Source organism: Poromitra crassiceps (genome assembly GCF_964638095.1).
Source record: "Poromitra crassiceps genome assembly, chromosome: 25".
NCBI lineage: Eukaryota > Metazoa > Chordata > Actinopteri > Beryciformes > Melamphaidae > Poromitra > Poromitra crassiceps.
This window is the reverse complement of record NC_139649.1, coordinates 3456613-3470382: the sequence shown is the minus strand read 5'-3', so window position 1 is coordinate 3470382 and position 13770 is coordinate 3456613. Positions and strand designations below refer to the sequence as shown.

At 49.0% G+C, this 13770-nt stretch overlaps 1 protein-coding gene across 1 annotated transcript in view; it reads left to right on the top strand.

The window, feature by feature from the left end:
• The window catches only part of grm7 (glutamate metabotropic receptor 7), a gene marked incomplete at both ends in the record, with an annotated part of 298362 nt that overhangs the window by 121760 nt on the left and 162832 nt on the right, over positions 1 to 13770 (top strand). Inside the window, one exon of the mRNA XM_083660993.1 lies at positions 7433 to 7649. Coding sequence (XP_083517119.1) covers positions 7433 to 7649 — 217 coding nt within the window. The remainder of the gene's footprint in view (positions 1 to 7432; positions 7650 to 13770) is intronic.

Below are 13770 nucleotides of genomic sequence, written 5' to 3'. Positions count from 1 at the left end.
TACCGTCCTCATCGTCGTAACGTCGCCATCGAAGCATGACGTGCGATTATAACGAACTAGTTGTGTGGCTTAGCCTTCCCAAATGTTGAGGGTCGTTTTTTAGAATTTAATACATAGAATTGGGAACGTTACATTCAATTTCATTCAGACTGCTTGGCACTAATCGCCGCCATTTTCCCCCGGAGCTTTCACAGGAGGAGGGGGGTGGGAGGAGGGAGGGTGTAGTGACGCACATACAGTAGTGGGTGACGGCGCAAGGCACATTTTTGGGCCAATCAGGGCACATTTCCTGGCAATTCACATGGACGCGCATTGCTACGACCAGCGTAGTTAAGACCAGACGTAAGCCCTGTTGGTGCAACAGGCGTAAATCCACTCTAAAGACTGGTCTTAACTAAGACCGACGTAGGAGTTACGACCAGGCATAGTTAAGACCACTTGGTGCAACCGGCCCCTGTAGTTTACAGGCAGCATTATCACCACTAGCATTAAACAGTTTATTTTAAGACAGACTCACCCGCTTGCTACCGATGTTGAAGGTAAACAATCCGCTTTTACATTCTGTTGAGCAGCAACATGTCCAGACAGCAGTGTGACACAGTCCGCATGTTAGGAGCGGGTCCGAGAGTACGAAAAATCCAGATTGTGTATCAGCAAGGCTTTCTTCCTTTCAACGTTAGCATCAGCTAGCGGCTAGCTGCTAGCCCTAGTATGAACGTTTCAAAGGATTCATGCCAGCGAACCCACGGGATCGCCGGCTCGCCAGGCAGGGCGAGGAACGGGGAGAGAGAGGTGAGAGCAGAGAATCCATCATCCTCGTCGCCAATGTTATGTATGTTTAATAACTTGTGGACCACGACGTAACTGTTTTATTTTAATGCGGTCACACTGGCTCCATGTTTACAATTACAACCACACCACTTTCCAGACTGTCGTAAAGCTGCCTGTCTTAAAGCTACAGCCACAGCTGGTTATTGTTATGATTTACTATCCGGTTAGCCGTGTACACGTGTACACGTTGACATCCCTAAAGACAACCAGTGGTGTTACTGTACGTCTTACTGTACGTGGGGACACAGAAGCAGTGATGGGCGGAGGAAAGAATCAGTGGTGAAAAGACAGAATCCACATGATCGGCGTCCATGACGCTGTCTGTCCCGCACAGTGACAGGAAGGAGATGTGCCACCTATGTACCATGACATCCTCCAAACAACCTTGGAGAAGTGACGGCGCAGACTAGTGACAAGACGGATAGGAAGGAGAGAAAGAAGCTGACAGCCGTTACAGGAGGAGCACAGCGAGAGGACTTCACCCCGACATGGTCCCCTCGTCAGAGAGATGAGGTGCTGATGCTGGCGTCTGAACGGCCCAGCTGTGACAGAGGATGCCAGCAGAGTGGCCCATCATCCCACAATCATGGGCTTTGTGGTTGGTGTGTGGGTGTGGCTTTGTGAGTGTGTGGGTGTGGCTTTGTGAGTGTGTGGGTGTGGCTTTGTGAGTGTGTGGGTGTGGCTTTGTGAGTGTGTGGGTGTGGCTTTGTGAGTGTGTGGGTGTGGCTTTGTGGTTGGTGTGTGGGGACTTAATGTCTACCATGTTTCAGTCCTCAGACCTTCATCAGGTAGAAATCCTCACCGACAGGAAGTCAGTGACCAATTGAAAACTTGGAGCGCAAAATAAAAAAACTGTCTGCAAGAGAGCGCTCGGTCCTGAGAAAGCTGCTTCATAAAGATTGATCTTATGCCTTCCTCATCTCCCTTTGGCATAACGTGATCTATCTGTCTATCTATCTATCTATCTATCTATCTATCTATCTATCTATCTATCTATCTATCTATCTATCTATCTATACATTTGGCAATGTGGGCAATCTCTGTTCTCTGTCTGCTGTTCTCTGTCTGTTTCAATATTTTGGCCGGCCACAGCTATGCCGTTTTGCAGTCGAGTAGGGCAGTCGAGGCCATGCAGCTGCCGAGCTGCGTATGCGAGCTTCAGGGCGAGCCTAGGAACCGAGCGCGTGCGAAATGCCTAGTAATAATAATAATAATAATAGTAATAATAGTAATTATTATTACTACTACTACTACTACTACTACTATGGTAGTATAATATGCAGGACGGTTCTTTGATGTGTATTTGCTTGTGTGTGATGAGAGATTGTGTGTGTGTGTGTGTGTGTGGGGGGGGGGGTGGCAGCATTGATCCCTCCAGGCCAGATGGGGGCGGTGTTTGTGACATGTTGAGTCAGAAGCCATAAAAGTTTAAACACATTTCTGCTACATTTCAAGGACACAGCGATTAAAGCAGCCACACTTTGGGAAAGACCTGCGGCTCTGGAACTGCTCTCTCATTTCATGTTGGTGTAATAAATCAGCTGTGCTGCCAGCCATCGTCCACCAAACCCCTGAGCAAGGCAGTGCACCCTGAGACACACCCTGAGACACACAGCGGTGCAACAACCTCCATTAGTCAGCCCAACTTTGCCCTCCCATGCAAAGGGTTTTCACTTCCTACTGTAACTGATAGCTGACATAGATCACTTTTCTCTTTTCCAGCTATGGGACTGAGCTGGACCATTGATTGATTGGTTGATTGACTGATTGATACAGTAACATGTCAGATGTGCATGGGTGTCAATTGGCACCGTACAGTACGATATGTTTTTCTCACCTCAAATGTTTTTTTCCACCCATTTTTCCACCTATTTAAAGTTTCTGCAGAACACAAGTTATGACTAAAGGAGATGTTTCCTTGCAGACAATTAGGAATCTCCCTGTTGTCCACACAAGTCAGTGAAATCATTAACATCCCCCAGACATCTAAAAACAAAACAAGAAATATATTTTTTACTAACTATCTTCTATCGTTTTCTGGTGTTTGAAGGAGCATTCGGAGTATCAGACACTTTGCCAAGTCAAATATATTGATGGAGCCATTTTAACAAACAGGCTTCTTGTCATAAAATGTTTTATAGAAAACAGAGGACATAAAACAGATGATAAACAACGACAGTAAAAAAGAAATAGGGAAACCTTATCACAAACTCAAATAAATAGGCCCTGTGTGTGTGTGTGTGTGTGTGTGTGTGTGTGTGTGTGTGTGTGTGTGTGTGAGTGTGTGTGTGTGTGTGTGTGTGTGTGTGTGTGTGTGTGTGTGTGTGTGTGCGCGCCAGAAGCAGCTAGCCCGAAACCAGGGGTTTCCCACAGAGCCGCAGCGCCATCTCCTATTGGTCCACGATCAGTGAGCTGCACGATGACTGGACAGGCGACCTGTCAATCACACCCCAAAATATAGTCTGCTTTATCGTCTATTTTACTCTAAATAGGACCATAATTTACCAAATGAACATCATGCTGTATAGAGGAAGACTTGAAACTAGTGATTGGGACCATCAACTCGTTAGGAAAGTCTTTACTCAGGTCATATATCACGTGAGAAGTAGGCTCATTTATTGACTTCCATACAATCTGACTTCTTTGTGGAGCCACTGGAGTTGCCCCCTGCAGGCCACTCGAAAGAATGCAGGTTTATTAAGACACTTCATTTTTCAGAACCGCCTCCTCCAGTCTACATGGCAAAGTGTCCTTGGGCAAGATACTGAAGCCCAAATAGCTCCCAAATTGCTCCCGATGGCTGTGCCAGCACCCTGCAGGGTAGCTTGCTGCCATCACTGTGTGAAAGTGTGTGTGAATGGGTGAATGTACTATACAGGATAAAAGCACTATATAAATGCAGGCAACTTACCATTTACCAACGGGGTTGTAATGAATACATCAGAGTCTGGATTTAAATAGTGAGGCAGCGTCTGACTTACTGACAAGGCCAGGATGCTGGCTGGCTGTGGCAGGACGGGGCGCTCACAGAGAAGTCTCTGCCCCCTGCTGGCTGGCTGTGGCAGGACGGGGCGCTGACAGAGAAGTCTCTGCCCCCTGCTGGCTGGCTGTGGCAGGACGGGGCGCTGACAGAGAAGCCTCTGCCCCCTGCTGGCTGGCTGTGGCAGGACGGGGCGCTGACAGAGAAGCCTCTGCCCCCTACTGGCTGACTGTGGCAGGACGGGGCACTGACAGAGAAGCCTCTGCCCCCTGCTGGCTGGCTGTGGCAGGACGGGGCGCTGACAGAGAAGCCTCTGCCCCCTGCTGGCTGACTGTGGCAGGACGGGGCGCTGACAGAGAAGCCTCTGCCCCCTGCTGGCTGACTGTGGCAGGACGGGGCGCTGACAGAGAAGCCTCTGCCCCCTGCTGGCTGACTGTGGCAGGACGGGGCGCTGACAGAGAAGCCTCTGCCCCCTGCTGGCTGGCTGTGGCAGAATGGGGCGCTGACAGAGAAGTCTCTGCCCCCTGCTGGCTGGCTGTGGCAGGATGGGGCGCTGACAGAGAAGCCTCTGCCCCCTGCTGGCTGGCTGCGGCAGGATGGGGCGCTGACAGAGAAGCCTCTGCCCCCTGCTGGCTGGCTGCGGCAGGACGGGGCGCTGACAGAGAAGCCTCTGCCCCCTGCTGGCTGGCTGCGGCAGGATGGGGCGCTGACAGAGAAGCCTCTGCCCCCTGCTGGCTGGCTGCGGCAGGACGGGGCGCTGACAGAGAAGCCTCTGCCCCCTGCTGGCTGGCTGCGGCAGGACGGGGCGCTGACAGAGAAGCCTCTGCCCCCTGCTGGCTGGCTGCGGCAGGACGGGGCGCTGACAGAGAAGCCTCTGCCCCCTGCTGGCTGGCTGTGGCAGGACGGGGCGCTGACAGAGAAGCCTCTGCCCCCTGCTGGCTGGCTGTGGCAGGACGGGGCGCTGACAGAGAAGCCTCTGCCCCCTGCTGGCTGGCTGTGGCAGGACGGGGCGCTGACAGAGAAGCCTCTGCCCCCTGCTGGCTGGCTGTGGCAGGACGGGGCGCTGACAGAGAAGCCTCTGCCCCCTGATGGCTGGCTCTGGCAGGACGGGGCGCTGACAGAGAAGCCTCTGCCCCCTGCTGGCTGGCTGTGGCAGGACGGGGCGCTGACAGAGAAGCCTCTGCCCCCTGCTGGCTGGCTGTGGCAGGACGGGGCGCTGACAGAGAAGCCTCTGCCCCCTGCTGGCTGGCTGTGGCAGGACGGGGCGCTGACAGAGAAGCCTCTGCCCCCTACTGGCTGGCTGTGGCAGGACGGGGCGCTGACAGAGAAGCCTCTGCCCCCTGCTGGCTGGCTCTGGCAGGACGGGGCGCTGACAGAGAAGCCTCTGCCCCCTGCTGGCTGGCTGTGGCAGGACGGGGCGCTGACAGAGAAGCCTCTGCCCCCTACTGGCTGGCTGTGGCAGGACGGGGCGCTGACAGAGAAGCCTCTGCCCCCTACTGGCTGACTGTGGCAGGACGGGGCGCTGAGAGAGAAGCCTCTGCCCCCTGCTGGCTGACTGTGGCAGGACGGGGCGCTGACAGAGAAGCCTCTGCCCCCTGCTGGCTGGCTGTGGCAGGACGGGGCGCTGACAGAGAAGCCTCTGCCCCCTACTGGCTGACTGTGGCAGGACGGGGCGCTGACAGAGAAGCCTCTGCCTCAGCTTCTTTTCAACCCACAGACTGACAGGGGATGCTGGGTGTGGATGAGATTAAAGGAAGTCAGAAATTCAGTGGTATTTTGAAGTTGAAGGCCATGTGCTGCCCACACCCACCTCACTGCTCCTCAGCACGCTCCATCATCATGCTGCCATCTACATTTCAACCCCTCTCATCCCAACACATCAAAGAGGCTAATTGGAAAAAATAATACATGAAAATCTTGAGGCACGTTTGCAACTTTGGGGATTTCTTGGAGTTTTTCCAGCGGGAGAGAATTGAACTCTTACTCGCTCTGAGAGACAACCTTGATGGACAGAGATCAACTTATCCCCGACCTCGCACACATTAGGTGTAATTACCGCCGGCACCTTTACCGTTTGCCGTGTCAAACTCATTTTCCAGCAAACAGACAGATTTCGCCGGCGTCTCCGCAGAGCTGACTCTCACGTGTCTGAACTTCTCCAATTATGGTGGAAGTATATGTGCTTAACGATTAGCATCGACTCTGAGGTGAAGTCACAGTTGTATTGGACTCCCTGAGAGACCTACTGTAGCTACAGGTTATGAACACATCCTGAGGTCTACCTTTAATTGTATTGAGTTGTTTTCAGAAGCAGTAGATAAAAGGTTCCCTGTAGACCTACAAGGTCTTCCTGTGACATCAGTGTGAAGAGGCGTGTTTGGTTCTAACCTTTACTTTTTTATAATCACTTTCTTCCCTGCACACCTGCACACGTGCCTTTCTGGGAATTTGAGATGTTGCCCCTCTGGCAAGATCACTTCTATAACCTCTCTCTCTCTCTCTCTCTCTCTCTCTCTCTATCTCTCTCTATCTCTTTCTCTCTCTCTCTCTCTCTCTCTCTCTCTCTCTATCTCTCTCTATCTCTTTCTCTCTCTCTCTCTCTCTCTCTTTCTCTCTCTCTCTCTATCTCTCTCTGTCTCTCTCTCTCTCTCTCTCTCTCTCTCTCTTTCTCTCTCTCTCTCCCTCTCTCTCTATCTCTCTCTCTCTCTCTCTCTCTGTCTCTCTCTCTCTCTCTGTCTCTCTATCTCTCTCCCTCCCTCTCTCTCTCTCTCTCTCTCTTAAAGGAGAACTCCACCGAAAAACAATGCTGATTTATTTTGCACATATCACACATATCCCAGAACTGTAAACCGTTTGCAGACATTAATTTAGTTTGACAGTTATTGAGAGTTGATTTGAGTTAAGTTGTTGAAATTTTGAACCAGTGATGTAATTTGTGCGTGAATGACATCACTGGTCCAACATTCTAAGCCTTGGATATACTCTCCGTGTGTGGAGATGAATGCTGAATTTAAGGAGAAGCGTTTTTTGCACCGCGGTGAAGTTAGCTTGAATATCTGTCGAATATCCAACCTAAATAGTATAAACAGAAGTTGTACTCATCCATAGTGTCTGCAGCTGTCTGCAGGCTGCAGGCAGGCACGTGGTCTGACGCAGAAAGCCATTCTACACGATTAGTACAAACTGCTGACCCACAACCAAAAAACACATTTAAAAAGCATTTAAGTAGATATGCAAATCTTAGATGTTTACTAACACCATTCTATTATCTATTGACATTTAAATGTGAGATAGCAGTAAACGTAGTTTGTGTAGAATGACCCATGTACAGTATGTCATGTGTGAGTGTATTTAGAGACAAAGCCGGTGTGAGACTGTTTGTGGACTCGTCAGGTTTCTCCTGGTGAAAGATCTTGTCATGTGTGATGATCCTCTGTCACAGCTCAGCTATAGTGTGAAAACCAACAGACAGGAAGTTGTGTAGTGTGAAAAGAACAGCGACTGGCAACTGACAACCGTTGGGTCGTCTGTTCTTGCCATAACTCATCTCTCTCTTTGTCTCTCTCTCTGTCTCTCTCTCTGTCTCTCTCTCTCTCTCTCTGTCTCTCTCTCTCCCTCCAGATCCCCCAGATCAGCTATGCGTCCACGGCCCCGGAGCTGAGTGATGACCGGCGGTACGACTTCTTCTCGCGGGTGGTCCCCCCAGACAGCTTCCAGGCGCAGGCCATGGTGGACATGGTCAAGGCGCTGGGCTGGAGCTACGTGTCCACCGTGGCCTCCGAGGGCAGCTACGGAGAGAAGGGCGTGGACGCCTTCATGCAGCTCTCCAGGGAAGCAGGTGAGTCTTGGTCATGGATGTATTCAAAGAGCCTGGAGAGGGTTCAGGAAACGACCAGCCATTCATTTGAAGTCACGCTGCTCACCGGTGCACGGAGCGGTTTCACTTCCTGCTTTTACTTCTGTCATGTGCCCATCATGTCTGCCATGAGGTGGTGGTGATGATGACAGCAAAGAACATAGATTGCTAAGAAGTGAAAGCTAATAGCCTATAGGTCGTTCCATTGCAACATCAGTGTGCAGCAGCAGATCTACGCCTCTGCCATTTTGGACTGAAGGAGTCTACCGTAATGACGGCAGTAAAACGTCCCGCCTACAAAGAGGTACAAAAGTACCTCTACCGGCCTGTGTTCTTCCTGGTCATGCTGTGATTCTCTGTCATGGTTCTGTGCTGTTGTCCCAAGGAGGCGTTTCCGGAATCTGGTCCAAAATGGCTGCAGTACTGTTGTCAAAAAAGCACCACAGTTGTGTCTCTTGGCTTCTGTAATCTTTGATGATAGTCCATATACAATGACCTGCAGTTGAACATTCAGGCCTTGACTTAAAAGACCACCTATGCTGATTCTGTGGCCTTTTGCTAAATGCACGCTCGAGATTTTCATATTATGATATGCAGCTTTAAGCACCAAAAAGCCTGCAAAATGTCTAGCACTCCTATCTATTTTCTCACGCAAAGCAAGACCTCTTAAACGTTAAATAGAACAGATATGAATTAGTGAATTATGACACAACTCTGAAGCAAATGAACTAGGTGAGACAGTGCTGCTGTTTGGTTTCTGAATAATTGAAATGGCATTTAAAGCAATCTGACGTCTGCACCACTCAGGCAATCAGGAGGTGTCCTGACATTTAGTTTTTAAGGGGCTCATCAAAGCGCACGTTGCCACCGTGGTGCACAGAGGGTGGCACAGAGAAATGCTTTCAATGTGCTCATAACAGACGTCCCGTGTGCCTAATATTTGCACAATAACAGGGGCCTTGATCAGTGTGTGTTTTGAAAAGGATTTGACAAAACTCAAATGAAACGGCAGACTTTCCTCTCAGTCTAACGCACGACAGCGTGGTGTGTGGAGTCTAACGCACGACAGCGTGGTGTGTGGAGTCTAACGCACGGCAGCGTGGTGTGTGGAGTCTAACGCACGACAGCGTGGTGTGTGGAGTCTAACGCACGGCAGCGTGGTGTGTGGAGTCTAACGCACGGCAGCGTGGTGTGTGGAGTCTAACGCACGACAGCGTGGTGTGTGGAGTCTAACGCACGGCAGCGTGGTGTGTGGAGTCTAACGCACGACAGCGTGGTGTGTGGAGTCTAACGCACGACAGCGTGGTGTGTGGAGTCTAACGCACGGCAGCGTGGTGTGTGGAGTCTAACGCACGGCAGCGTGGTGTGTGGAGTCTAACGCACGGCAGCGTGGTGTGTGGAGTCTAACGCACGACAGCGTGGTGTGTGGAGTCTAACGCACGACAGCGTGGTGTGTGGAGTCTAACGCACGACAGCGTGGTGTGTGGAGTCTAACGCACGGCAGCGTGGTGTCATGTGGGGAACATGGCCTCTGTCTCCAGCTGTCTGCACGTGATACAGCGCAAATGGAGATTGGCTTGTCGCCGCTGAGTTGAGTGGAAAGCAATTAAGAAAATCATCTGAAAATATTTTGGCGATTTCTTAGGCTTCTTCTGTGTGTCCATGAAGTATAGTGTCTCTTAGGCTTCTTCTGTGTGTCCATGAAGTATAGTGTCTCTTAGTGCAAATATGTGAGAGCTAAATCATTTCATTCTGTACTGTATTTTGCCAAGTGTGATTTTATCCGATTAAGATCCAAAGGTCAAGTTGCCAATTCAGTCTTTGTGCCGTTTGTTCCATATTCAATTTGATTTTTCACCAGACTGATGGAAGGAGAAAGAAGCCCAGGTTTTCATTAGACCCATCATGCACACAAGTACAGTAAAGGACATCTTCAGGACATCCATTGAGTATACTCTACACAGTATTTATTGCGTATACTCTACACGGTGATACATAACACATGATACTGGTGTTACTCATTTAGTTCAGTAGTACTGCTGCAGCGGTAAAAGTGGTGTGAATTAGGCACCTATGCCTCTACGTGTAGGGAGTGTCCAGCACTGCAAGCCCACCCCCTTCCCTCTGATGATGCGGAAGTGAATTGAAAAGCTGGAGTTCCTCGAATGGCCACTAGGCGTCAGGGGCAGTAGGCATGTTAAAATGCCTGACTTTGTAACATGATTAAACATCTTTCCAGTGAGGGGCAAAACACGGTTTTGGTCTATATAGCTAATTTCACCTTTTCATAACAACTGCAGGGGGGTAATTTTTTATATAACTCGCCCGTTTGGAGTAAAATAGATGATAGAAAAGGGGGTGATTGACAGGTCGCCTGTCCAGTGATTGCGCAGCTTGCCGATCACGGACCAATAGCAGGCGGAGCTGCGGCTCTGGGAAACTCCCCTCTCACGTGAGGTGCGGCAGGACTCAACCCATTCCCTCCCACTCTGCTGACGAAAAATTTAAGATGGTGACGGCCAACGTTTGAACTCCGCCAGGAAAACAAAATTGAATGGGATAGCTACGTCCATATTATTTATGTCTATGATTGAACACTATGCAATCAGTATGCAACTATACAATGTCCAGTAGTGCAGGGAAGCATGAGGCAGATTCATGAAATATAAATGATGACCCCAGTAGGAGTGTATTACGATAAGAGACTATGCTCATTGTGCAGATGGTTGTAATTTCCCTTAAATCCTCTTATTTCTGATGCTATCAGAGGACATGTATTACATCTTGTTAGTTGGCTATTTAGTCGATAACTATCTGACAAAGCTCTCCTAATACATTCGCTGTGTGTGTGTGCATGTGTGTGTGTGTGTGTGTGTGTGTGTGTGTGCATGTGTGTGTGTGTGTGTGTGTGTGTGTGAGTGCATGTGTGTGTGTGTGTGTGTGTGTGCGTGTGTGTGTGTGTGTGTGTGTATGTGTGTGTGTCTTAAGTGAATGTGAATGGGTGCATGCGTCTTTGTGGGTTATCTGCTGATTTGAGGGTAATCCACACTGTATTGATTCTGAGAGGTTCTCCCTATCAGTTGATAGACACACATACACCCACTCTCTCTCTCGCACACACACACACACACACACACACACACACACACACACACACACACACACACACACACACACACACAGTGCCCGTAAGTGATTCTCAACTCGTGGTACGCGTACCACCGGTGGTACGCAAGGCTCCCTCTAGTGGTACACGGAGGAATCTCTGTAATGTCGACACAATAGTAACAGCAGTAGCAGCACCACACGTTTTGACAAATAAATTACAATCTCAATTAGTTGGCATTTTCGACTTTCGTCCTTTCTAAGGTAGGCTACCGCTATGTTGATACTCTGACGGAATTTTTAATTAGGTCAGTCGGGCCGATTAATTGCCAAATGCACAGATTAATGGCCGAACAATGGCTCCACCACATGAATCAGCCGGGGGTGGAGCTCCTGCAGTCTGGCTGTCTGTTGAGGTGAGTTGAGAGGAGCTGGTGGAGCAACCTGCAGCTCCAGGGAGAGGGAAATCCATTTTTTTTTATGTATGTTATGTTATGTTATGTTATACTTTATTTGTCCTCTGGGGGAAATTTGTCATGGGCATAATATACACTGTTGCTTCATAGATAACAATACAGACAATACAAGGAAGCATTAACATAGTAGGCTGTGTAGGGCTTCAACAGACAGAAAATAAAGAATACCATAAACAAACATCACCACCACATAGTAACAGGACAATTACACTGACAACCAATGTGTGTTTCAAAAGTCCGGCAGTTCTTTGTATGTCCATCAAACACATTGTGCTCATGTTTTTGGATCTGTTGCAGAGCTATTTTCCACCATTTTTACGACATTTATCGGTCTTGGGAACAAACAAGATGCGTAAATGTCTCTTCCCCGCTGCCTGGCCATCCTAATCCACATGCATGCATAAACCATGCGCCCGCCATGAGCAAATTATTTCCTGCTATTTATAGATGTGTGCCCGCCGTGCACCCAGCATTTCACATCGCTATATTGCCTTTTAAGTCAAGCAGCCAGTCCCGCAGTGAGGAGACGAACTGACTGTTCCTGCTGCAGTCCAGCTAAACTCCCTCATGTAGCCTACTAGGCTAAACTACTGGATAGCTTTAGCTTTAACTTGACATCATGACTGGATTGGCCTCGTCGTAGCGTAAAATACAAGCGTGCCATCGGAGACGACTCTCCTACTCGTTGTGGTGACATCATTCACCATATATGGACCAAGAATCGGAGGCATCCCGTCCCCATTTACTGCATGGATGTATTGTTTACCACTGCCTCGGTCCTTTCGGGTCCTTTCCTTGACACATAGTCGGCTAATAAAGTGCCTGATGAAAAATGAAGCTTAAAATACGTTCAGAGAATGCAATTAATATAAGTTTTCCTCATTAATGACACATCATTTCACCCGCCCGCAACCCATCTGCTATTAATCAGAATGTTTATTTTTATGATCCGCCCACGGGGCAGGGTATGCGTGGTTATAACTGCGTCCCGCGCATCTCTAGGGTGTGTGTATGTGTGTGTGTGTGTGTGTGTGTGTGTGTGCGTGTGCGTGTGTGTGTGTGTGTGTGTGTGTGCGATAGCGAGAGAGAGAGAGGTAGTGCCTGTATGAGAGTTGTGTGGAAGAGTTCAGGTGTCAGTTGTAGTGCCAGCCATTTGTTCAGTGTGGCTGTGGCTAACTAAAGTCAACAATACATCATATTAGGAATAAATGTGCCTCCTGCATGAACTGTGTGGAGCTGAATAGACATCGGACATCGGTCACATGGTGGCTACCTGGAGAGCCTGGTCATTTCTGAGGTGGTACTTGGAGGTGGAGAACCAGTGAATTAGAGTGTTCATTCCAGCCGAGTGTTGCAGATATAGGAACACGCACACACACACACACACACACACACACACACACACACACACACACACACACACACACACACACACACACACACACACACACACACAATCACACACACACACACACACAAACAGGCAGTGTTGCAGGGAGGACACATCCAAAGTGATTAGTCATGCAGTAGTCCTTTGATTAGCAGGGTAATTAAGAGTTTCTCTCCTATTGAAGTTTTCACAGCCTCCTCGTCTCCACGTCTGTCTCTGCTGTCTGTCTCTCACGTCTGTCTCTGCAGTCTGTCTCTGTACGTCTCGGTCTCTGACGGTACGATTTCTTTTAAACTGACATATTTGTGTCGAGTCCACCCCTGGGGATACACAGTGATCGAACCAGGCGTTTTGACGGTACGATTTCTTTTAAACTGACATATTTGTGTCGAGTCCACCCCTGGGGATACACAGTGATCGAACCAGGCGTTTTGACGGTACGATTTCTTTTAAACTGACATATTTGTGTCGAGTCCACCCCTGGGGATACACAGTGATCGAACCAGGCGTTTTGACGGTACGATTTCTTTTAAACTGACATATTTGTGTCGAGTCCACCCCTGGGGATACACAGTGATCGAACCAGGCGTTTTGACTAGGGCTGTGGCGATTCACTTATCTCCCGATTCGATACTATCACGATTCTTGGGTGCCGATTCGATTTATATTGCGATTCTTAAGTATTGCGATTCTACGATTATTGCGATTCGATATTACGATTTATTGCGATTTTTGTTTATTTTTTTCTTTTCTTTTTTCAGTTTGTTTGCTTTTTTACACTAGATTAGAACATGGGAAAAGTTGAATCATACACTAGAGACTGTATATTATATATCATGAGTAGGGCTGGGCGATATAGTTAAAAACAGGGGCGGACTGGGATCATAATTCAGGCCGGGCATTAGATACCAAGCAGGCCAGGCCGATATGGGCCAACGCGCGTGAAATTTGGGCCGTTTGAAGCCAGATTTGGGCCGTTTGAAGTCCAATTTTACAATGAGATGCACCCACTTTAACCCTGAAGTGTAATTATTACTTCAGACTAACTAATAAAGTAATAAAACCACTAGTAAACCAGTAGGCGGCGCCTGGCCTGCTGTTCAGTGAGTGGCCTGACTGCAAGCACCATCGA